The following is a 27,366-nucleotide window of genomic DNA, read 5'->3' on the forward strand; positions in this document are numbered from 1 at the left end:
CATTAAACAAAATTACGCTCAAGAACAGGTACCCCTTGTCGAGGATTGATGATCTATTGAATGAGTTGTAGCAAGCAAAATATTTCACCAAGCTGAATTTAAAATCACAATATCACCAAGTTCGAGTCAAAGAAGAAGATACCTAGAAGACAACATTCAAAACCAAGGAAGGTTTGTATGAGTGGTTAGACATGTCATGTGGCCTATCCAATGCACCAACTATATTCATGAGCTTAATGAATGACATATTGCGCCCTTATCTAGATTCATTTGTTATTGTTTATTTGGATGATATATTGGTTTACAATGATACATGGGAGGAGCACATATCACACTTGATGCAGGTGCTAGTGACATTGAAGAAGCACCAGTTGTTGGCAAATCTCAAGTAATGTGAGTTTGCACAACAGTATCTGGTGTATCTAGGCTAAGTGATTGGTGGAGGAGAACTCAAGACAGATCCTACCAAGATGGAGTCCATCATGAAGTGGCCAATGCCTACCAATGTTTCTGAGGTCAAGAGTTTCCTTGGGGTAGCACAATACCTAAGGAAATTCATAGCCTCATTTTCAACAGTAGTTGCACTAGTCCACACTATAACAGCGAATGGAAAAAGTTTCCAAAGGGAGACGGATCAACAGAAGGCCTTTGGGGAATTGAAGAGGAAAATCAGTCAAACATCGGTTCATGCATTACCAAACTTGCAGCGGCCCCTCAAAGTGGAGACAGATGCGAGTAGGTGTGTTATGGGAGCTATGATGCAAGGAGGAATGCCTATATACTACCATTCTGAAGTGTTTCATGGGGTGTTTCTCAACTAGCCTACCCATGACAATGAGCCCTACACCCTAGTACAAGTTGTCAAAAAGTGACAACACTATTTGATGGGAAAGGAGATGGTAATCCACATAGAACATCAACCACTATAGTACCTGCAAGTCCAAAGCAAGTTTACAACAGATCAAGCACTAAAAGTGGATGGGGTTTTTACAACAATTTCATTTTGTGATCAAGTAGAAGGGGAACACAAACAAGTTAGTCGACATGTTATTAAGGCCACCCACATCAAAAATTACAACTTTAAGAACTTTAATGCACATGGACCCTTTTACCAATGATGCATATAGAGAGGTATATACAAAAAGCAGTTGCAGAGACAGAGTCATGCAAACAATGGAGATAGGACAATTGACTATCATCTCGAGAATGGGTTACTCTACAAGTCGGACAAGTTTTGTGTTCCTAAAGGTGACCGACAGCTAATCGAAGAAGCTATACCTCCAAGGTTGCAAGCCATTTTGGTGTAGGGAAAACAGTGGCTAACTTACAAAGATACGTGTATCAACACAAAATGCAGGAAGATCTAGCTTAGTTCATAGAATGTATGCTTTGTTGTACTAACAAGCCTAATAACAAGAAACAAGGCCTATACCATCCCTTACCAATACCCACCCATCCTTGGGAAAGCATTTCCATGGACTTTAAGGGAGGTTTACCACCAACTAGTAAGGGACATGACCACCTATTCATGGTAGTTGATAGGTTCAACAAGATGTGCGTTCTCATGCCCTATAAGAAGGCCATCAGTGAGCAAGAAACAACATGCTTGTCGTTTGAACAGGTCTGGGTGAACTTTAAGATATCGGGGAGCATCATTTCAAACAAGTGTTGAAATTATGATGTTCTATGTTGTTACAATCACTTAAATCCATAACTTCTTTATGCTGCAAAATAAGTTAAGTAATTGTACATAGAACATAAACCATATAAAACATATGCAAAATGGAAGACGGGCAAGTACTCGATGAGACACAAAGAAGTCAGGTCAATGTCCAAGGCAAAACCCACAAGGGGAAAACCCCACCAAATTCTTCTCTATTAGAAATCAATTGTTCAACAGAGATACAAAGTACAATGATAGAATGAAGAAGTTCACCCAAATCTGAAGAAGATCTCTAATAGTAGTAGTTGATGCAAACATTGAATCACTTTGGCTCTCCAAAATTTGTTCTTTCTCTTCAAGACTCTCTCTCTCTCTCTCTCTGGACTCTCCAACTCTCTCTTTCTCAAGTTCGAATTCTCCTTTCACAAGCACAAGTAAGTGTATCAAGTGAGGATGAGAGGCACAAATATATAGGAAGAGCAAGGAGGTCGAATTCATGAGGGAGTAACTCCTATGCCTTGAGGAGGAGTTACATATGCCAAAATAGGAGTGTAACTTATGCCAGAAAAGAGACGAGTGTAATTTATGCATTTAAGAGAAAAGTGTAACTTATGCATTAAGGACATGTAAAAGGAATCTTTTTATGATGAGTCATTAAGGTGTGAAAGAGAGTGTAAGAGGTGCATAAGAGCATTAAAGAGAGAGAGGAATGAATCCATTAAGAGAGAGAGAGAGAGTAACATATACATTAATTGAAAGGAGTTACATATGACATGATTAAGAGACTTGAATTTCTTTTTAATAGTAATATAATAATATCGTAAAGAGGATAATAGTAATAATAATAATAATATTGATGATTAAGTTAAAAATTAAATAATTGCGATTGATTAAGGACAAGTTAAGTGATTTTCCATCATTTATATATGATTAGGAATTGATGGAAAGTGATTTACTATTTTTGGAAAGTCATGGTTGCAAAGATAGACACGACTTTCTATTTTTAGAAAGGTCAAAAATGAAATTTTATTCAAGGAAATCCATCCCATAGCTACAAATTTTCAACACTCCCTCTCAGCTAGGGAGGAATTTATTTTTGATACAAGGATCTTTGTTATCTCTGCTTTGGAACAATGATGTTACAATCTAATGAAGAGGAATCATCATAGGGGAGATACATCCATCACCCCATACACACTTGGGGAGATCCAATTGTCAACAAATGACAAGGATCTCGCACATCCAAGGCTCATCCCTGCTTGGGGGGATCCACTTGTCAACACGTCACAAGGATCTCGCTCATCGAAGGCTCATCACTGCTTAGCGGAATCCACTTGTCAACACATGACAAGGATCTCGCTCATCCAAGGCTCATCACAACTTGGGGGGATCCACTTGTCAACACATCCAAGGTTCATCATTGCTTGGGGGAATCCACTTATCAACACATGACAAGGATTTTGCTCATCCAAGGCTCATCATTGCTTAGGGGGATCCACTTGTCAACACATGACAAGGATCTTGCACATCCAAGGCTTATTATACATGTACACCCTCTCTAGGAAGGGTCACCTCTGTCAGTCCAAGCTACTCTCTAAAAACCTAGAACTTTCCTTTCGACAAAGGTTTGGTAATAATGTCACTATATGATGAAGTCTTACTGCTCCTCTTTGAACCATATCCCAAATATAGTGATATTTGATCTCAATGTGTTTGGATTTTTCATGGAACATGGGATTTTCAGCAAGTTGAATCCCACCCTTATTGTTACAGTAAATTACTGTAGTATCCAATACTTGCTCAAACAGCTCTCCAAAAAGCTTCCTTAGCCATACTGCCTCACAACTAGCCATGCTAGCAATAATGTATTATGCTTCAGTCGTGCTAAGAGCAACAGACTTTTGCTTTCTGCTCATCCAAGATATCATGGTCGATCCTAAGCTAAAGCAGCACCCTGATGTGCTCTTTTTGTCATTAGAGTTACTAGCCCAATCAGCATTAAAGCATCCATGTAGCCTTACATCTTCGGCAGTATATCTCAATCCAAGATTGATGGTCCCATGCAGGCACCTCAACACATGATTTGCAACAACCCAATGTGCATGAGCAAGCTTAATCATGTATTGATAGACTTTTTCTTTCTACTCATCCAAGATATCTTGGTTGATCCTAAGCTGAAGTAGCACCCTAATGTGCTCTTTCTGTCAGTAGAGTTACCAGCCCAATCAACATCAGATTATCCATGTAGCCTTACATCTTCGGCAGTATATGTCAATCCAAGATTGGTGGTCCCATGCAGGTACCTCAACACATGCTTTGCAGCAACCCGTGTGCATGAGTAGGCGTAATCGTGTATTGACTCAAAGTATTGACTGCAAAGCATATATCTGGTCTAGTGTTCACTATGAACATCAGTGTCTCAATCAGTTGACGGTACCTGCAGCTTTATCACAAAGCTTCTTGAAATTCATTTCCATTGGGGTATTCATGGACTTACACTCAGTCGTGCCAAACCTTTCTAGTAGTTTGACAACATGTTTTCCCTGAGAAAGCAAAATATCACCAAATTTGTGCCATACCTCCAGGCCCAGAAAGTAGTGCATCAAACCAAGATATTTCATTTCAAATTAGAAGCTAACTCCCTCTTACATTGGAGAATAAGAGGTTTACTACCGGTCATAAATAAATCATCAACATACAACACCAAAATCAAAGGCACACCTTGGACTGTCTTAAAGTAAAGATTTCGATCTAAATTGCTTCTGGTAAACCAAGCTTCATCAAGAAGCTATCTATGTGAGCATGCCAAGCTCTTGGAACTTGCTTCACACCATAGAGGGCTTTCTTCATCCTACACATGAGTTTTTGGATCATGTACTTCAAAGCCTTGTGGTTGCTCCACAAATACTTCTTCTTTAAGGAAGTCATGCAGAAAAGCAATCTTCACATCCATTTGGTGAAGAGGCCATCTTTGGCTAGCAACTAGAGCTACAATAGATTGGATAGTAGTGTAACAAGCAACAGGTGCAAAAAAATTCATCATAGTTTATTCCTTCTTTCTAAGAGAAACCTCTAGCCACAAATCTAGCTTTATATTTTTCAATATTGTCATCAACACCATGTTTAATTTTATACAACCATTTAAAAGATACAACAGGTTTACCTTGGGCTCTTGGAACCACTTCCCATACATCATTATGAAGGATGGATTCATATTCTTCGGCCATTGCATCTTTCCACACTTGGGCCTTTACATCTTCTTTAAAAGTGCACGGTTCAGCTTGAATAATGTTTCTCATGGCTACAACATATCCTTGGAACCAGCAAGGTTTCTTGCTTTCTCTAAAAGTTCCTGTGGGGGCATCATGTTTATCAGCATCTTGAAGAGTGTCACGAAGCCATGAAGGTCTCCTTTCATAAGGATCACGTGGAGGAGGATCCAAAGGATCCATGGGCTCCATGGGTTCATCAGCAAGATCAGTTTTAGCTTCAGGATCTTCTTGTATTTCAAATACATCATCTTGACTATCAACATTAGCAGGAGGAAGAGGAGTGTCTCTTACTTTTCCAAGAGTTGCATCTTCATCAAATATTACATCCCTGCTAAATTCCATATTTCTTCAACCAAGTATGTATATTCTGTAAGCTTTAGAATTCTCACAATAACCAACAAATGTACCTTTCTTACATGAAGCTTCCAACTTGTTCCTTTTCTCTTTTGGGACATGGAAGTAGACGGGACAGCCAAAGATCCTCAAGTACCCAACTTCGAGCTTCTCGTCAGCGAAGACTTCTTCAGGAATCTTGTTGTTTAGGGCACAGTGAGGAGATATATTTGGACATAGACAATTGTGTTCACAACTTCTCCCCATAGAAATTTTTGCAATTTTTTATCATGCCATAGTTTTGACCGCTTCAATATTACGTCTATTCTTTCTCTCGGCCACACCATTTTGTTCTAGGTTATATGGTACAGTGGTCTCTTTTCTTATTCCAGCGTCTTTGCAAAATTCAATGAAATCACTAGAAGTGAACTCTCCTCCATTGTCAAATAAGAAAATTTTGATCTGCTTTCCAATTTGTTTTTCTACTAGAGCTTTGTAATATTTGAACACGTTAAAAGCTTGACTTCTATTTTTCAAAAAATAAATCCATGTTTCATGAGAAAAATCATCTACAAAGATAATATAATACAAGTAACCACCAAGAGAAGTTATAGGCATTGATCCACATAAATCAAAATGTACAAGATGCAATACCTGACTGGTTCTACTTTTGCTTGAAAGGAATGGTCCCTTCATTTGCTTTCCTCTTGCACATCCTTGACAAGCGCCATCATGATCATATCTGATTTCCGGCATTCTGGAAACCATCTTTCTCGCATGAGGTAATGCTTTGTAGTGAAAGTGAGCGAACCTTCAGTGCCAAAGTTCACTTTGATGATTGATGTCATCGATTAGTGCATGAATATGTCTTCCATTGATTTTGTATAGACCTTCACATCTAAATCCTAGAGTGAGGACATCTCTCATGTTAGATCTCAATGGCCAAGTGATATCTTTACCATTTATAAAATCAACTTGCATTCCTTTATCTTCTAAAGTTGATATGGACACGAGATTCTTCTTTAAACCAAGTACATATAAAAGTTCTTGAAGAGTTAAAGTTTTACCTTAATCCAGATGGAAAGAAACGGAACCGGATCCCTTTATGAGATATGTTTTGTTATCTCCCAGAATTGTTGTTTTTCCACGACCCTGATGTTTAAGATAGAATCTTAGATCACTAACGCTACCAAACCAAGAATCACAACGAAACTACTTTGCACAGTGGAATATAAACAACAGTAAATCTATTAGTGCAAAAAATATACACAACTTTTTACACAAATATGTACAATAACCCAATCTTTGTTATATTAATCCAACTAAATAATCCAACAATCTAAGGCTCCTGTACCAAGGATAATGGCCCTCAAATATCCACAAGTACAAGATATAAGATACAATAACAATCTCACTGATTTAATGCATAATCACAGCCTCTATGTCATATCTCGTCTTGTCGATTTGTCGCTCCCGATCTGCAGCACTTGCATCTATCAATGCTCCAAGTCCATATGGCAACTGAATCTCGACTATCCAATCTGCTCTCATGTTGATCGTTCATCCATCAACGCATCAACACATCGAGACTCCTATTGAGTTGTTCACAACTCCATTTGTGAACAACTCACAACTGCCCATTGTTGCTCCTCAGTTACTCAGGGTCTTCTTCCCATTATAGTCTTCCTACGCTGCTCCAATGAAGACTAACATAGGGCAGGAGAGTTGCCACCTATCACCACCAAATGTCGCTTCTCCAATGATGAACACGGGCTGTCAAATCTTCTCCTTTGGTTGGCCAAACCTTGAGCTCCAATCTGCCTCCTCTAAAGCCTCCTTTGTCCACCAAGGGGCTACTTAGGCTACCGACACTTCACCCAACTCACAGTTGTCCAAGTTTGTTGTTCTAGGGCTACTTTGGACCCTTTCACGCTGAACTCCAACAGTCCACAAGGTGCCCAATACTAATTGTCCAACCTAGGACTCCATCCCTAGCATCAAATCAACACAAAATCATCATAACATACCTTGGTTTATTAGTTTGTTTGTTGTTGTACTTGTTGCTCCTGGTTAGGGCTTGTGACCCACTACTATAGCCCTCACAAACTTGCTCAAACATCACTTCTACAGTTGTGGAATTGCTCTCCCTTGCTCCTGTTGCTTAGAATTGCTTCCTAGGAAGAGGTTAGCCCTAGATTAGGCCTACCAGCCCTTTCCCAATTGCCTAGCACTCTTCCAAACTCCTACAGCAGCCCTAAACAGCCTCTAATTAGGCCTTTCGACCCCCTGCAAAGTGACTATCCTCTACGGCCCTCAACCAGAGGCAATCCTAAACAAAACCACACCCAAACAGACCTTCAAACCTCACTCCTACCCTGCAGCCTCCTTCTACACAAACTACTACCTGCAATAAATGGAAGAATATGCCCAAAACAGTCCCTCTCTTCCACGCCTTGCCCTTCTTTCTTCTATGGCTGCCTCATAGATGAAATGATGATCATTTGATGCACTTGGATGGTGAGGAAAGACCTCCAACTTCACTACTTCATATACTAACTCATGTGGTGTCAAAACATAACTTGTGGCACTCTATAACATCAAGCTGACCTCCATTAGGTGCCACATTATCCCGCAGCTACATTAAAAAATTCATATCTCATCATAGACAACTCGAATTTGAGTGATTTTCGATGCTCTCGGTTGCTCTCAGGATATTCTATCACCTCAAATCATCACATGTCTGAAACTCATCGTCATTTCACACCCACCAGCTTGGGTGCAAAGCCCACACCTTGGGTTCCAAGCCCACAATGTCCTATTGTGGCGCTCCAACCTCCAAACCCTTAAACCCTGGGGATTGGAGTACCTCCAAAATAAGTTAAGTAACTGTAGATAGAACATAAACCATATAAACCATATGCATAATGGATGACAGCCAAGAACTCACTGAGAAACAGAAAAGTTAGGTCAATGACCAGGGGAAAACCCACCCAGATTCTTCTTCTATTAGAAATCAATTGTTCAACAAAGATACAAAGTACAATGAGAGAATGAAGAAGTTCACCTAATTCTGAAGAAAATCTCTAATAGTAGTAGCTAATGCAAACACTGAATCACATTAGCTATACAAGATCTGCTCTTGCTCTTCAAGACTCTCTTCTCTCTCTCAATCTTCCTCTAGACTCTCCAACTCTCTCTTTCTCAAGTTTGAATTATATTTTCACAAGCAAAAGTAAGTGTATCAAGTGAGAATGAGAGGCACAAATATATAGGAAGAGCAAGTTGGTTGAATTCATGAGGGAGTAACTCCTATGCCTCAAGGAGGATTTACATGTACCAAAATAGGAGTGTGACTTATGCCATAAAAGAGAAGAGTGGAATTTATGCATTTAGGAGAGTAGTGTAACTAATGCATTAAAGAGGTGTAAGAGGAATCTTTTTATGATGAGTCATTAAGGTGTGAAAGAGGTGTAAGACGTGTGTAAGAGCATTAAAGAGAGAGAGGAAGGAATCCATTAAGACAGGGAGAGAGAAACATATGCATTAACTAAGGGGAGTTCCATATGACATGATTAGAAACTTGAATTTCTTTTTAAGAATAATATAATAATAATAAATAGGGTAATAATAATAATAATAATAATACTGATGATTAAGTTAAAAATTAAACAATTGAGATTGATTAAGGACAAGTTAAGTGATTTTCCATCATTATGAATTGATGGAAAGTGATTTACTATTTTTTGACAGTCATGGTTGCAAAGATAAACATGACTTTCTATTTTTAGAAAGTCACTTTAGAAAAGTCAGAAATGAAATTTTATTCAAGGAAATTCATCTCATAGCTATCAATTTTCAACAACAAGGACACTAGATTTCTCAATGCATTTTGGATTACATTGTAGGACAAGATGGGCACAAAGTTGAAGAGGTCAACAACACTTCATTCACAAATAGATGGACAAACAAAAGTAGTCAACAAGACTTTGATGCATCTTTTGAGGTTGTACAATCAGAAGCATCCGAAGACTCAAGATGAAGACACTCTTATAATAGAGTAGTCCACACTTCTATTAGTAAGTCCCCATTTGAAACTTGTTCTAGATAGTTGTCACATTCACCTTTGGATACATATGGACAACAAGGAGTGAGAGAGGATCTCACAGGGGATGCTTTAAAAACAAAACAAATTGTTGAGAATATCAAGCATACCCTTTTGCAAGTATAGGAGACATTGGAAGAAGGTAGAGGAAAATTTCCTCACCACATTTAGTCAAAACTTTTGGGCACCAAAAGCCTCCCTAAATGTGGAGGTATGATATGGATTGGATCAATATATTGTTTGTCATTCATCTCGATGCATTCAATGCGGGAAAATTGGAGTAATCAACATGCAAAGTCATTTTTAACAATGATCTCAGTTTGGAAAATTTGTGGTGAAAAACTTCAAGAGCCATTTTGAGGCCTTAAATGACCACTTTTTGTGGTCACAAACTTACCATGGACCTAGATTCCATGATCTACACATCAATACATTACCAACGACGCAAGAATTGCCTAAATAAGAGCTTGAGAGAAAGTCATGCCTTCCAGAAGTTGACCAATCATAATTAACCACCATAATTTGAGAAGATGTCACATTAGCCCCCATTACTAATGGAAAAAAGGCTAGCCACATGAACATTATGAGCAAGACTTTAGAAGAGTTGACTTGTAACTCTTTTTGAGGGTTAAATGGGTCAAATCTAATCCCTAGTTGACTATCAAGGTATGTTATAATTAGGCCACTAGGAAGAAAAGGAGTTTCATTCTATTTGCTTTCATTTTGTTCCACAATAGGGCAGAGTAACTCAGGGTTGACAGAGAAAACATCACAAAGGGGGTTTGTGTTCCGCAGCAACTTTTAGCCCACATGTTAATTTTAGGTATGTTCTATGCTTAGAGCAATTTATTTCAATTTTCACAGTTAGCTCAATATCTTTTCCAGATTAGCAATCGCATCAGCATTAAAGCAAATTGCAAACAGAACATAAACATAAATCGTAGAAGACAAGCCAAGACAAGAGAACACAAGATGTGGCGCTAGCCAAGGACAAACCCCAATGTGGGGAAACCCTTGATCAATACTTCTTATATGTTCTTCAATAGTTCAGCACAGAGAGAGAGAGAGTACATTTACAATAGAAGTCAACACTTTGAATTATCTAGATAAGAGCATAGATCATTTCTTAAGAAGATAATACATGAGATCCGTTGAAGACATGTTGCTTCAACTGATTCTCCAAGGTGACTCCTTCACCTATCATTGTGTTGCATCTCGTCATCATGCCGCACCTCACCGTGCTGCACCCATCATCACAATGTTGGACCTGATGACCATGTTGTACACTTCATATTGCTGCACTATTGTCCATTGTTGTACCATGCTAGTCACTGTTGTCCTATGAGGCATACAGCCATCCCATTGTTCATTCCAAGTTTGCTTGTTGTCCCATACATTTTTGCAGCACTATGTAGCCTGTTGTCTCATTCATCTTTGCAGCACTATGTAGCCTGTTGTCCCATGCATCTTTGCAACACTAGTTACCTTGTTGTCCTATTTACTTTGTTGCACTAGTTAGCAGCACCATGTAGCCAGTTGTCCTATTTAGCATAATGCTTCCCCACTATTAATGACATGGCCATTCCATGTTTGCTTGCTTGCCATGCTGTCCATGCTCTTTGCCTTAGCATACCTTTGTTGTTGTCTAATAGCCTTGCCATATTGTTGTCTATGATGCTGCACTACTGGAGTGCATCGCTGGTTAGGGCATCACCCTACAACCCTTTATCTAGTTGTTGGTTACGGCCTCACACAACAATTGTTGTAGCTTTCAGCCTCCCTCCAAACCTTCACCACACTGCCCTGAAATAGCGTCAATCTGTACTTAGGCTTTGCGAACTTACAACCCTTCAAATCAGCCCTTAAACAATACTGGTGAAGCCCTAGAACAGATCTGTTGCACCTACCGCAACTCGACTTCTCTTCCAGAACTGCCATGCTACTCCTTGGCCTCCACACTTGTTCCACAGCCTAGTGTACCTTGTTGTTCCTCGACCTAATCTACCCAGCAATACGCACTAGGAACAACCCTTAACTTACCCTCAAAACTGCTCTTTCTCACCACGATGTCACCACAGCCTTTCACATTGTCTAGGGTAGCCTCCACGCTATCCTTTTGACCCTTCATACTGCGGCTAAGGCTCTGTTGTCCACACAACTCTTCACACTGTCTAGGGCAGCCTCTTTCTTGGCTACGTAGAGGCCAGCATATAGGCTAGGGCTTCTTCTTTTAAACTGCGTAGATACTAGGGTTGTCCTCCTTGTAGCGTTACAGCTTCTCACTTGACTGAGTCCTCTAGATTAGGGCAGCATTCTTCTTCTTGACTGCAGCTAGAGCAGCCTCAATCCTCCAACGTCTAGGGCTTCCACTCCTAGATTTCTCTTCCACTAACAACCCAAGACAAGTGGAGAGAAATCAAGATAGAAGTGTGTGTGAGAAATGACTATCAAGTCATCTCCTTTTATACTAAAACGTTGAGCATATGTGGGGTTTATTTGGTTGCTGGCCGACCTTGTCGAATTGTCTTATAACACAAATAAATTCATAACTCCATGAATACTTATCGGAATCGGATGATCTTTAGATCAATCCTACACCTCTCGATGAGAGGCATCCAAGAAAACTATCCGCTGCCATAAATAAGATGACCCACATGGAGTTTGTCCCTAGTTGCCAATTTTAACACTCCCTCTCAACTAGGGAGAACTCCATCTGTTGATCCATCTGTTTGACTATACTATCTCTATCATGAGTGCCCTGCACTGCTCTGGTCTGCTCTGCTATGCTCTACTGAGCTCTGGTCTACTCTGCTCTGCCCTGCTGAGCTCTGCTCTGCTGAACTCTGCTCTACTCTATTGAACCATGAAGAAGAAGAATTGATCGAGAATGTCTCATACCATTCTCTACTGACTCGAAGTCAGTTTTATTGATCCCAGATCAATATCACAAGAGAGTGTCTCAAACCACTCATACTGATCCCAGATCAGTTACATTGCTCCCAGATGAATGGAGTCATCTTGGCATAGGGAGTACGGTAGATACAACAATGCGTCCATCGATAGTACTACTATGGTCCCTAACCCCATTTCCCTGCTCATTGGCCAAATGAGAGGTACTTCCCATGAGTCCCAGACTGCATGGGTAGGATGCCTCGACAAAAGAACCATTCATCATGTCCCTAAGTCGCCTCGGGGTATCACAGGGGAAGGTTGAGCCATTCACCCTGTACACAGCACACCATTATGGGAGGGTGAGTCGCCCTATGGTCGTTGGTTGCTCCAATAATTACCCCAAGCCCCCCGGAGCTCCCAAAGCTCAATGCATGCAACATGCAGGACCCTCATAAGAGGGTCTCTCAACAATTCCAAGTCGTTCGTGAAAGTCACAAATTTGACCTGTCCCCGAGGCTTTGACAAAATGTTTGCGACTTGTACATCAGTCTCAATGTGATGGAGCCTCCTCGCTCATCGATGTACCATATCCCAGATAAGGTAGTATCTGATGTCTATCTGTTGGAGCAATCATAGAATACGAGATTCCTCAACAATCGAATCCCCCCTGGTTGACACAGAGGATCATAGTGGTATCCGTCATGTGTACAAACAGCTTGTTGAAGAGCTTCACACGAGATCATACTCGTAGCTATGTATTCAGTTTCAGCGGTGCTTATAGCAACCGACTTCTGCTTCCTACTCATCCATGATATCAAAGCAGAATCCAAAGAGCACCAACACTCAGAAGTGCTCTTGCGATCCTCCACACCGCCTGCCCAGTTAGCATTCGAATAATCATGCAGCTTCACATTTTCGGCAGTGTATCTCAATCCATGAGAGATTGTGCCCCGAAGATATCTCAAAAGATTCTTGGCACCAATCCAGTGAGGCTCAACCATATATGAGCTCATCATGCTAACTACAAAACATATGTCTGGACGAAAGTTCAACAAGAACATCAATGCGAATGAGTTTATGAAACTCAGAGGCATTTCCCAAATCAGGTCCAGCATCACTACCATATAACTTCTGAAAGTTAAGACCCTCAAGGTAGTCATGGGCTTGCAGTTTATCATTCCACATCCGGAATCCAACTCCCTCTTACTTTTGCACATGAGAGGGTCTGCGCTTGTTAGAAATAGGTCATCCTCAGAAGGTGTCGATATGAGAGGTCTATCATCCATAACCTTCGAGCAATGGTTTGGATCGGCTTCACTCCTAGTGAATCTCAGCTTCATCAAACAGCTATCAATCCTCTCATACTAAGCCCGGGGTGTTTTGCTTCAAGCCATAGGGAGCTTTCTTTCACTTGCACACATGAGATATATTACATATATCTCAAACCCCTCGGGTTGTTCCAAACCTGTGGACCTATTACACGAGGGGAATGGTCCCCTTGTAAGATTTTTCTTCGATACATCTCGGACATGTACCTCCATGCTCTTCTTGAATTCAAGCATCCCTGTCACCATCTGACTCGCATCGGGTAAGGCCCCATAATAAGTAGACCTCCAGTGCTATAGATGAGATGTGACAACTGACATGATCCCCAACAGACCATCCTGCAAAATGATACAAATTTCCAACCTTGAACCCATGAGTAAAAGCATCTTAGAAAATTCTATTTTCAAACACATACCTTTCCATCGATAAATGCCACCCTGAAACCTTTGACTTCCATTGCCGAAATGGAAACCATGTTCTTCTTGCGATTAGGTACATAAAAGAGATTCTGTAAATGAATCGAGTTACCCTCATTCAATTGAGGGGTAATATTCCCTACACCCTTTCTGGGATAGGTGGCATCGGCTCCAAGTATAATCCCACGATTGTTTCCATCTCTACTAAATTAGAGAGATCACCCTTCTATCCGATGAAGTGCCTTGAAGCACTATAATCAATAAGTCAGATTCCCACAGAATCTGAAGGAGAGGGCCAATACAAGATAACACTTCTTTATCTTATCATAAACATCATTTGATTCTTCATACTTGGGGTTCCTTGCTTTCTCTGAAGAGTCGACCATTTCCTTGATGACCTGCATTACCTGTCATTCCTCTGATCATTGAAGATGTCCCTAGAATGATTGTTATCATCATCAAGTGATGTGTCCCTGCCATTTGGACACTCCTTCGCATAATGGCCGAACTTATTGCAACAAAGGCATTTTCCTTCCTTCCACCCTTAGATCCGTACTTCCCATTGAAGTGATCTTTAGGTAGGCCATCAGAAACTTCCAATGTGCCATTCTGATAATATTCTCTGCTTCGATTTCACCCTCAGTGAATTTGAAGAGGGATGAGGAATCCACTGATCCTTTTGTTCTTTCCCAACTGTCTTCAGTGATTGCTCTTTCACTCTTGCTTGGGCTTTGTCTTCACCTCACCTTTGATACCATGTTAATTTTAGGTATGTTCTATGCTTAGAGCAATTTCTTTCAATTTTCACAGTTAGCTCAATATCTTTTCCAGATTAACAATCGCATCAGCATTAAAGTAAACTGCAGATAGAACATAAACATAAATCGTAGAAGACAAGCCAAGACAAGAGGACACAAGATGTGGTGCTAGCCATAGACAAACCTCAATGTGGGGAAACCCTTGATCAATTCTTCTTATATGTTCTTCAATAGTTCAGCAGAGAGAGAGAGATAATACATTTACAATAGAAGTCAACACTTTGACTTATCTAGATAAGAGCATAGATCATCTCTTACGAAGATGGTACATGAAATCATTTGAAGACATGTTGCTTCAACTGATTCTCCAAGGTGACTCCTTCACCTATCATTGTGCTGCATCTCGTCATCATGCTGCACCTCACCGTGTTTCACCATGTTGCACCCATCATCAAAATGCTGGACCTCATGACCATGTTGTACACTTCATACTGCTGCACCTGATGCTGCACTATTGTCCATTGTTGTACCATGCTAGTCATTGTTGTCCTATGAGGCATACAGCTATGCCACTGTTCATTCCAAGTTTGCTTGTTGTCCCATGCATTTTTGCAGCGCTATGTAGCCTGCTGTCCCATGCATCTTTGCAGCGCTATGTAGCCTGTTGTCCCATGCATCTTTGTTGCACTAGTCACCTTGTTGTCCCATTTACTTTGCTGCACTAGTTAGCAGCACCATGTAGCCAGCTGTCCTATTTAGCATAATGTTGTCCCACTGTTAGTGACATGGCCATTCCATGTTTGCTTGCTTGCCATGCTGTCCATGCTCTTTGCCTTAGCATACCTTTGCTGCTGTCTAATAGCCTTGCCATACTGTTGTCCATGATGCTGCACTACTGCAGTGCATCACTAGTCAGGGCACCACCCTACAACCCGTTATCTAGTTGTTGGCTACAGCCTCACACAACAGTTGCTATAGCTTTCAGCCTCCCTCCAAACCTTCACCACACTGCCCTAAAACAACGTCAATCTGCCTTAGGCTTTGCGACCTTACAGCCCTTCAAATCAGCCCTAAAACAGATCCGTTGCACCTACAGCAACTCGGCTTCTCTTCCAGAACTACCACGCTGCTCCTCGGCCTCCACACTTGTTGTTCCTCGGCCTAGTTTGCCCTGTTGTTCCTCGGCCTAATCTGCCCAGCAATATGCACTAGGAACAGCCCTTAACTTACCCTCAAAACTGCTCTTTCTCACCACGTTGTCACCACAGCCTTTCACACTGTCTAGGGCAGCCTCCACGCTGTCCCTTTGACCCTTCATACTGCGGCTAAGGCTCCGCTGTCCACACAGCTCTTCACACTGTCTAGGGCAGCCTCTTTCTTGGTTGTGTAGAGGCCAGCGTATAGGCTAGGGCTTCTTATTTTAGACTGCATAGATACTAGGGCTGTCCTCCTTGTAGCGTTACGGCTTCTCAATTGACTGCGTCCTCTAGATTAGGGCAGCATTCTTCTTCTTGACTGCGGCTAGAGCAGCCTCAATCCTCCAACGTCTAGGGCTTCCACTCCTAGATTTCTCTTCCACTAAAAACCCAAGACAAGTGGAGAGAAATCAAGATAGAAGTGTGTGTGGGAAATGACTCTCAAGTCATCTCCTTTTATACTTAAAACGTTGAGCACATGTGGGGTTTATTTGGTTGCTGGGCAACCTTGTCGAATTGTCTTATAGCACAAATAAATTCATAACTCCATGAATACTTATCGGAATCAGATGATCTTTAGATCAATCCTACACCTCTCGATGAGAGGGATCCAAGAAAAATATCAGCTGCCATAAATAAGATGACCCACATAGAGTTTGGCCCTAATTGCCAATTTTAACACCACGGGTCTCAGAAAACTCCATAGAGAGTGTCTTCTCCTTTGTACTTGCAGCATTTTCATTCCACACAAAAAAGAGCAGACCAAGCTGACCTTCCGGCTGAGTTTTCTCTGGAAAGGGTTTCCCAAATCATATCTTGGTGTTCATTGTGATTAGCGTGTGTTTGTATTTCACTGTTATCTATTTTCCACATTTTTATCTTGCATGCATAAGCAACAAAATCAGTACTAATAGATCTGGAATCTAAAAGCATTAACCCTTCATAGTGAAGATTTTGATTATTTTAATAGACCTGTTGTGACAAACTGTCCAGTAGAATATCCACAGCAGTTTATGGATCACACATCCCATAAATTGAACCTCGTTCTCACTCACCTAGGTACTGAAATCTTGATTCAAAAACTGATTTTGAAACTAAAGGTGCCTATGACAGTTGTTAAGCTGTTGTAACCGTATGTGCTGGAAGGGAAGTTCACACAGCCTAATACATGAATGAATGAAGAGTAAAACAGAATATGATTTACTGAAGTCTGAATCCATCTAGATACTATATGAGTTCCCATAACCACAGGAGCTAACTCTTGTCAATCTAGGTGTAGACATGTCCTAATAAAATAGACTAACTACTCCGAAACATTCAAAAAATTACTTGCCTTGGAAATTTCATTACCCACAAAGGCATATTCAGAGTATACACAGCAAGGTAGATCAGGCACCTGTACTTGTAAGGGTAACTTTTCCTGAAAATGTTGATGGATGAGAATATGATCAAAATGCATACTATGTTATCAGACCAAACATCCAGGTACATAATCAGAACGCGGCCCAAGATGGCCTCAAGGATTGAACCCAAAAAAAAAAACATTAATGCTGAAAACTGGACATACTAGAAACTCCAGCAGTGAGTTACATGTCCTTTCCATGATAGTCACCCTTACCAGTTCCTTATGAAGGTGTGGATTGTCCGATTGCTATCTCCAACAAACCTGTTCAAGCCATATTCTACCCCTACTTATTATATGGCAAGCACCCTTACCTGATCTTTGTCATGGAATATCTCCAACACCCCAAACCCCACTTCCCCTCTTCAAGCCACACTCCCACTCTTTCTGGGCACTCTTTGGTTCAATTAAAGTTCTCATCATTTAACATGGTCCTAAAGGGAGATAGCAGCAGTTTGAAAAAGGCCCAATTTCTGAAAAGGACCAGGAATAACAAGATTACATATAACATTGTTTTAATACTTGATAGTACTGCTACTAGTGCAGTTAAGAAAGACACTATCTTAGAGCAGGGCCAGGAAAAACTGCAGACACCAATACTTGTAAGAAAGGTAACATGTCATAAAAATTCTAACAGATGACTATTTATTAAATGGCATGCATTATTACTGGCTCCAACATTACATTATACAACCAAACAACCGCAACCAAACCACCGCAACTTCAGAACATAGAAATATATATTTGCCTAGGTATTGCATTATTCGCCATCAGTATCCAGACTCTACATAGAAATAAGAATGATATACCAACCACCTACACTTGTAAGAAACAGATTTAACCTACATAGAAATAAGAATAATATATCAATCACCTATACTTGTAAAAACGGCATTAGAAATTTAAATGCATAAGAATTTAATAAATTCCATACTTTGTCACTAGATCAAAATAACACTCCATGAAAAGCCTCAAGCATGAAACACAAATGTAGCATACCCTAGAAAAGCCTCTAGATGAGACACCATTATGCATTAACATTGGAAACTGGACAGAATAGGAATCAAATCCAAGACCTGCCCTGCTGAGAGGGCTACTCTGCCACTGAGTTTTGCACCCACAACCCAAAAGAGCCCCGAGGATGAAACACAAACGTAGCATTAACTTTCGAAATTGGAAAAGATAGGAATCAAACCCAAGTCTTGCCCCTGGCCGGTGTGCCATTCTACCACTCTGATGTCTTCCCCACCACTTTCATGACACGCATCCTTACCGGTTCAACATCAAGGTTGGATAGGTTTGGATTGCTATCCTAAACGCCAACCGCCTCACTTGAATACAACTTTGGGTCAGTTCCCCTACCCACTACCAACCAGCCTCAACCCCAATTCTATTAACATGTTGAATACCACTGAACTTATATGCCCTATTTATGATATGCATTTTTAAGGGTTTCTACAGCAAGATATGGATTTCCATCTCCAAATATAAACTGGGTGACTAATCAATTACCATGGACTAGATTTTAACAAGACAGCTTCGATAAACAAAGTAAAGACCCTGCTGCATGTGATTTTCTTTGGATTTCACCGAGAAAACAGAAAATAAAGGAATCAATATAAAACGACTCACCTCCAAGGTAGAGGAAAAGAGAGCCATGCCCCCAATTATGCTAAGCCCAGTAAGATATGCATTTTGTCCAGGTACATCACACTGGATCGCAGTAACTCCATAATCCATAATGCAGAGATGGATAATAGTCAACACAACGCTCTGAACATACCGACCCTCAACAGCCAGTTGTACCGCAGCAGGCAAAGAAGAAACCCAAAATGGAAATATAGGCAACAGTGCACTTGTAAAAGCAAGCACAGTGGACATGTACACAAAATGTATTTGAAAGAATCTGAAAAAAAGCCATGTCACGGCCGCCTGAAAGATAGCAACTTTGGCAGTGGCCAACAGCACACTACTCACGGCATGGTCGAGAACTTTTGCGCATCGGCTCCGCGTGCTATACGAAATGGGCAACACATCCAACACATGATCCATCACTCCACCAGATTCCGATGTAATAAGATAGTACAGCAGCCAAAAGAAAACCATAGACTGAGAGAAAAAGTTAAAAACCCCTGCCGCACCAGAAGCAATTGAAACCCCGATAGAAAGCACCAGATTCGTGCTTCCTGTCATAACCATGGTGCCGCTCGCATAAACCCTTTTAACAACATCCAAGCTCTGAAGTGCAAAACCCTTGGCCTTCTCCATTAAAACCTCGGGTGAAAGCGCCAAATCGCTGAAGATGCCTTCTACTTCTGTATAAATTGCTCGAAAATCCCTGTTATGTGCCCTGACCCGGATGTTCTGGAGCTTCTGCGTGATGGGATGAGGCGGTATCGCCAGCGCCGAAGTGGTTGAAGTCTCGTTGGGCTTGGATTTGATCACAAAATGCTTGAAAGACTGCACCAATTCAGTCATATTGTATTGCTGAGCAATCGAATCGACCTGCTGTGAAATTGTCTCGTAAAATTTAACCGTATAAGTGTCCATCAACTCTGGAATATTGTTATCGTTAATCCATTGTTTAAGCCCCACCCGCTCTGCATAATTACTCTTCTGAACATGAACTTTGATGGACATGACCGCGTCTCTGCTTTCCAGCCCTATTTTATAGGAAAAGAACAGAATTCCGGCCATGGATCCGACGATCATCATCGTAATAAGCCCAAGGGCTATCAGCGTGTGCAGGCGCTTGAGCACGCACTGGGTCAGGCCTCGGCTAGCTCGGCTCCAAATCGGCAACTGCGAATCACCATCTGCTCTTCGCCGGCGGGCCATCGAAATCGCCGCAAGCGTTGAGGCCACATGCTTTTTCGAACCAGGGCTCGGGTCCTGCAAGTGGACGGTCCGGCTCGCGGCGTACAGAATGCAACCCGCGAATGAAAATATCGCCCACGCAGACGCCCCGAGGCGCTCGTAGGTCAACATGAACAGCCCAAAGGAAACCAGCCATCTCAGCAGTGTCGAAAACCCGACCTGCTGATTCTTGTTCTTGTTTTCCTCTGAGCTCTGGACCTTAGACTTCTTGCTCTTTCTGACAACCCGGCAAATGGCGGCCTTCAGATCATTAAAGGTCCCGACCATTGCCTGACAGAGAGCCACGGGAAGCGCCAGGATGGTCTCCAGAAGGCCGAGTTTTAACGGCTGGGTCCAAAATTCAACCAGCGACCCCTGTATCTCCCGCAGCGGCATGGAACACAGAATTGCCCATTGAATTGGTGTCCAGTACTCCTCGAGCAGCTTTCCCACGCCGTACAGAGCGGCTAACGACAGAATCAGTCCCCCGTGCGCCAGTGCTATATACATAGCCAGACGCAGCTCCGGGTTCCTAGTTATCTGTGACGGCTCGTAGCTGTTCTCACCTTCTGCTTCATTTTCCTTCGGGGGAGCTTTTTTCTCGGCGGGATCCGTACTTTTGATGTCCCGTGAAAAGAATTTCTCATGGTTTTCTGGACTGAGATGCGCCACTCCATCGAACATGTCTTTCCATGCCAGGGATTCCGAGCTCGACGTTTTTCTGTGCTTAATGGTTGCTTGTCCTTCCGCCATTGCCTTTGCCATTGAAGCTGTCGTGATCGGCCCTGACATTGACCTCTGCGAGGCTCTCGGAGGTTTTGAATTGCGGATTTGTGGGGAGCTTTCCATCTCTGTTCCCATTGCAAAATTATCTTCGGCTGAGGCAGTGGATCCTACGAATTGTCGCCGGGTTGGTTAATATATTGATCGAGTTTGAATGTGAAAAGGTGGTGCCTTGCATCTGCAATTATTGATTGACTGAAAGATTCTGATTTTTTTTTCCAGGATACATACAGGAATTGAAAATTCTTGTAACTCCCACGATTCGAACATGGCAATTAGTGGGCATATGGAACGGCGCCAAATTAGGGATTTTCCACAGGGATTTCTGGAGTGAGTAAAAAGGGATTTCTCTGCTCGTAACCTGTGATTTCTTTGAGCCAGCTCTTTCTTCTCGAAGAGGCAAAAATATGATATAGACAGTTACGTTAAAAATAAATTACAAGTTTTTTGAATTATAGTATATTTCAATTAATTTTCATGAATTAATATTTTATTAAAAATATAAAAATTATTAATTTTCATGAATTATTATTTTATTAAAAAGTAAAAGAGTCTTAAATATGATATAGACACTAGTGGTACAATCAAAGTTTCTTTAATTATAATATATTCAAATTAATTTTAATGAATTATTATTTTATTAAAATATAAAAGAAAAATAAATATTAAATTCGTTAGAGATAGTTATGATAATAAAATAAAAGTTTTTTGAATTATAATATCTTTAAATTAGTTTTAATTTTAATGAATTATTATTTTATCAAAAGTAAAAGAAATATTTTATATTTTTGTTTATACTAATTTAAATTTTAATGAATTATTATTTTGTCAAAAGTAAAAGAAATGTTCTATATTTTTGTTTATATTAAAGGAGATTTTACCTAGCACATAATTGATTAAGAGATTTAATAATAAGTTTTCATTTTTCTAAATAAAAATGGAAATATTTTTTGAAATAAAGATATTGCAATACATGTACACAAGTGAGCTATTTAGTGGATTTGGAGTATATGTTAAAATTATTTATGTGTGGTTAAGGGTTTGTTTTCTTCAGGTTAATGGGCTAAGATCCAAAGGTATCTAGCACGCATGGGCTAAAATCCAAAAGTATAGATGTACACAAGTGAGCTATTTAGTGGATTTGGAGTATATGTTAAAATTATTTATGTGTGGTTAAGGGTTTGTTTTCTTCAGGTTAATGGGCTAAGATCCGAAGGTATCTCGCAGGCATGGGCTAAAATCCAAAAGTATCTGGCAGGAAGGTGATAGTTGTCCCCAATGTTGGTTTGACAATTGAATTATGATATGTTTTCCCCGTTGCTTAAAAAATAAAAAGATGGATTACATAGGGTGATAGTTGTCCCCAATGTTGGTTTGACAATTGAATTATGATATGTTTTCCCCGTTGCTTAAAAAATAAAAAGATGGATTACATAGGTAGAGAATCTCTCTACAAACAGGGAATTACAAAGACTAAAAGTTCATTGCAAATTTTCCTCATAAACCCACATTCATATTTCAAACTTACAAAATATAACTTCATACAAAAAGTATGGAGACATTCCATATTCAGAAAATCACTATGTTATTTGTTAGGAAGAGACAGAAAAAGGACTTCAATATTTGTAGGTGGTTGACCATTCAATGCAAAAGGAGGAGTAATTTTCGCTTCCTGGACCAGAAGTCCATGCCTAGTGAAAAATGAAGATGTGACTGACATGAGTTGAGTCCATGCCTAGTGAAAAATGAAGATGTGACTGACCTGAGTTGATTAACTTTAACACCACCTATTTGAGCAAATTCACTATGTGCTTCAGATGCAAGGGAATGTTCACCCAAACCTCTCCTCCAAAGCTCGATGTGCCTTCAATCGTCAACAAACACTTGAGTATCACCTCCAAATCTTCACGCAACACTTGTATTTCCTCCCCATCACGCAACACTTGTATTTCCTCCCCATGCTCGTGGAGAAAATTGTGCGTTGCACACAATTCCATGTAGTACACAATCATCACATTTGAGTGCCTATTATTCAAGGCACCTACTAAAACCTCTTCTAGAGACCATTGTGGGATGGGAGTCGCCTCAATCAAATCCTCCTTGCTATACAATTTAAGGGATAATAAAATTGCATTCAAACCCATGACCAAGAGATATGACATACTCTATGATTGATACATCTCACACCTATTGGGTATGAAGAGACAATAGTTATTATTTCTCAAGATGATATCCTCATAAGCCAATATAATATGAAGTGAGTGTTGGGTGTTGTGGCTACTAGCTTCATGCAGTAATGTATCCTCTTATATGCCCCCACTAACCCACAATGATATGATACTTGGATGAATGCTAAGCTTACGAAATATGTTGATGGACATGAAGCCCATTATATAAATAATGACTCTTTTAATCTAGTTGAGTAGCTAATTTGGATTGACAGTGGATTGCTTATTGTGTCTTCCAATATGACACCACTCTACTTACACTCAGCTAGGGTTTGGTTTCAATCCTAATATCTATGGCTTTTAACTCATGTTGCATGTGTCTTAGGATGATAAGTGAGTCTTATATGACTATAAAATGTCTTGGGTGAAGAGAACATGACTAAATGATGCCTTGTAAAAGACTGTAAGCTTATACTAGATTATTAGACAGAACTCCTAACTTCCATTCAAATTGTTTAATTTTCTTCTAGAGTGAAAGGGTATCCTTCCTCACACTTACCTCTCATGTAGTAATGAATTTTATTAGATGAATTGTATAAGCTCTTTTTATATACTTTTGTTTCAAAATATTGAATATAGAATAACATGAAATTTACAACCCGAAATGTCCATATTAACATTTTTGCCTTTTCTAGTCAGAAAAGCTTAGCTCAAGTGTATGGTTCACAATTTGTGTCCCAAGTAAAGTGGGTTCAAGTCTTTGGAGTGATCTTTGTAGCATTTATGAAGTAGTTCTACTAAAGGTGGAATAGTGGCATAGTTCTACTAAAAGTGGAATAGTAGCAATAGTAAGAAATTATTCTTCAATAAAAAAAATTAACCATAATAAATATCTTTCTAATTTTAATATAATATTTTAAATTCTTTAAAAAATGTTGAATATAGAATAATAGGAAACTTAAGACCCAAAAAATCTATATTAACACTTTTGCTTTCTTTTTAAGAAAAAAATTGAATAAACAATAAAATTCTTCAAATGTAAAAAATAAAAAAAAATTACAACCCTAAATGTCCATACTAACATTTTTTTTTAACCAAAAAAATGAATAATATGAAAAGTAAAAATTTTGAATGTCTATACTAACATTTTTGTTTTTCCAAAAAAAAATATAAAAAATAAATTAAAATTAAAAAATTAAAATTTCAAAAAATAAATAAAAATAAAAAATATCTTTCTCACTTTAATATACTATTTTAAATTCTTAAAAATATTAAATATAAAATAACATGAAATTTACAACCAAAATGTTTATATTAACATTTTTGCTTTTCCTCTCCAGAAATCGAATAGCAAAAGTTTAACCGTTTAAAAAATGGAAATGAAATTTACAACCTAGAATGTCCATATATCCATATTAACTTTTTTGCTTTTTCTCTGGAGAAATTGAATAGCAAAAATAAGAAGGTTAAAAAAATTGTAATGGAATTTACAGCCCAAAATGTCCATATTAACATTTTTGCTTTCTCGGAGACAATGAAATTCTTCACATCGGAAGGTAAAATAATTTGAAGAACTTTAATTTAAAGATAATAAATATATTTCTAACTTTAATATAATATTTTAAGTTCTTTTAAAAATAGTAAATATTTTTCTAACTTTTTTAATATCAAATCATACATTTTAAAAGGTAGGGTTGATAAACAAGATTCAGAAATTATACAACCTACATGCATTGTAGCCCAATCAAGATCATCCGATATGTTGCAACTATATATCTGTATGTGTTGATTAACTTCATTTGCAACACCTAGCAATGCATTAATTGTTTAGTTGAAGTATTAAAAAATAATAATTTTGAAAATAAATAAAATATATTCAATATTAAATTATGATTTAATATTTGTTTGTGTTTTATTGTTAAAAGTGTAAATTACTTTTTTAACTTGAAATAATGATATTTTGAAAATAAATAAAATATAATTAATATTAAATTATAAAATTTATTTTTGTTTTATTATTAAAACTGTATTTTTTAATTGAAGATTAATAAAATAATCTTATTTTAAAAATAATAATATTTTTTGTTTGTTAAGTTGTTTGTGTCTTCTAGAGATGACTATAGGTTTAATTTTTCATTTGAGAAATCGTGACTGAGGGGCATCTGAGCCATCAAAATTATTTGGGGATCGCACCCAGCCTCGGCTACAACAGCCCTTAATATAACTAAATTTTTTCCCACAAAATTTTGAACCAGTGACATTCACATTACAGAGTGACTTAACAGTACACCCCATCACCATCTATTTTATGCCCCATGGGCTTAAAATTAATAATACTAAATATATTTCGGGATAGTATAATTGAATCTAAAAATTATAAAACAAATAAATTTAACAATTTAAATATAAAATGTTCAATGCATGAGATGGGGTGATTACACAAGCAAGTAGCTGGGGTAAGGAGTCCACACGCCAAGGGAACGTGGCAACACTCTCCTTTAAGGATCTCAGTAAGACATGTAATTCACACAGGATGTTGCCACATTTCACCTCCTGAAGGGATTGCATGGCATTCAATTCTTCATTTTGTCACCTAAGCAATGCGAGATTTCAGTGGATTTCCAATGGGATTTCATAGTTGATATTACCACTCTTATGGATTTTCCCAGTGACTAAAGTCCATTCACCCGCATGGCATTCAATTGTTAGCATTGAATGGGCACTTCATGGAGGTTTCACATAGTGAAGAAGGATATACAACGCATAGTCTAGTTTAGTGTGGAGCATAGTTATATTTCCCCCGTAAACAATCTTTGATTCTCAAACCCCTGGTTATCCTTTACACCAGGCTCTCTAGTGCAAGAAATTGGCTCCTCTTATTCAGCCAAGTGCAATAGCCTTCTAACGAGTTTTGACGAACTATCGACCCGAAGAATATGTAGGAAAAGTTGACATAACATAGCTATTTCCTTAACCCATACTACAACCAGTGTCCTCCCACTTCGCATCCTTGTTTTCAAAGTGGTAGATACATAGCTTTGCCATGTGCTTCTCCATCCCTTCAACTAAAGTGAGCCTGAAGCTATTCGCAACCTTTTAAGCAAGCCACCTCCAAAACTCAATGGATGAGGAGTGCTTGAGTATGCACTGTTTTATGGTTATTTTTCCTTACTTCTAACTTTTTGTTTGTCTTGATTGCTACCACTACAACTATTACAGGTATTGGACACTCATTCTTTGGGTGATGTTCGTTGGCTTTAGAGGTTGAGTCATTGCCCCTCTACATCCTCAGACTCTCTCACTCTTGCCACAGTTCTGTCCTCCTTCTGGTCTTTCGCCATTCCTACGCAAAGAGCTAGAGTGCACTGAGAAACACCATATTACCAAGAAAGAGGCCACTCCAAAGCCCAATCTCGAGTTGAAAGCTTAGCCACACACTACAGAGACATGACCCCCCAACTAGTTCAAGAGGAGATCACACAAGTGGAAAATGAGCTATCTAATGAAAGATGTAACCTTACAGACACAAAGGTTATTGCAGAAGTAGCATATTAGGTTTTGGATGTGGATCACATCGAAGGCCGAAACAATCAATATATGTATATCGTGGGCATCTACTGACATCTCAAGTTTCTCTTGGGGAAGGTGCATGTAGAAAGGAATGAAATCAAATAAGATATTATCTTGACTCTGAATCAAATGTGACGACATTTGATTGCATTGGATTTTAGGCTCACAAGAACATAAAAGCATATGGGCATTCCTCCTGATCTTGGCTACTCCCCGGGCAATAATAAGGATTTTTTTCCCTTGAGTATTTTCATGTGTATTGTGCATTGATTCTTCTTCTTCTGGTTATATGTGTTCAGCTCAATCTTGCTCAATCTTTAAGCTTTCGCAAACAAAATTGATAGTAGAAGTAGATTATAGTAATTTGCTTTGGTATATTCCATTATCGAGTTAATCTACAGTAAGATTTTCTACAGAGATCTCAGAGGTATATTTGTAGAGAATTTGCAGAACTTTTACATGGTATCAGAGCTCGCTGATCTATAGAGAAATTTCTATAATGACTCACACCATAACAACTGCTTCAATAGGAGCAACCCATGTTTCACTTAACAAGATAGCATAAGGAACTGCACTTTTAATTTTGAATTTGTTTGTAATCAAACGCTTCTGAATTTTCTCAATTTGTT

At 39.2% G+C, this 27,366-nt stretch overlaps 1 protein-coding gene across 1 annotated transcript in view; it reads right to left on the reverse strand.

Moving 5' to 3' along the window:
• Positions 1-21,402, reverse strand: part of LOC149232050 (transmembrane protein C9orf5 protein) — a 62,055-nt gene extending 40,653 nt beyond the window's left edge. The window contains exon 1 of the mRNA XM_089379339.1: positions 18,993-21,402. Coding sequence (XP_089235465.1) covers positions 18,993-21,077 — 2,085 coding nt within the window. The 5' untranslated portion in view covers positions 21,078-21,402. The remainder of the gene's footprint in view (positions 1-18,992) is intronic.
• Between the last annotated feature and the right edge of the window lie 5,964 nt (positions 21,403-27,366).

Source organism: Pinus tabuliformis, chromosome J (genome assembly GCF_031772625.1).
Source record: "Pinus tabuliformis cultivar Carrire ecotype Pingquan chromosome J, CPIR1, whole genome shotgun sequence".
In the NCBI taxonomy this organism is placed as follows: domain Eukaryota; kingdom Viridiplantae; phylum Streptophyta; class Pinopsida; order Pinales; family Pinaceae; genus Pinus; species Pinus tabuliformis.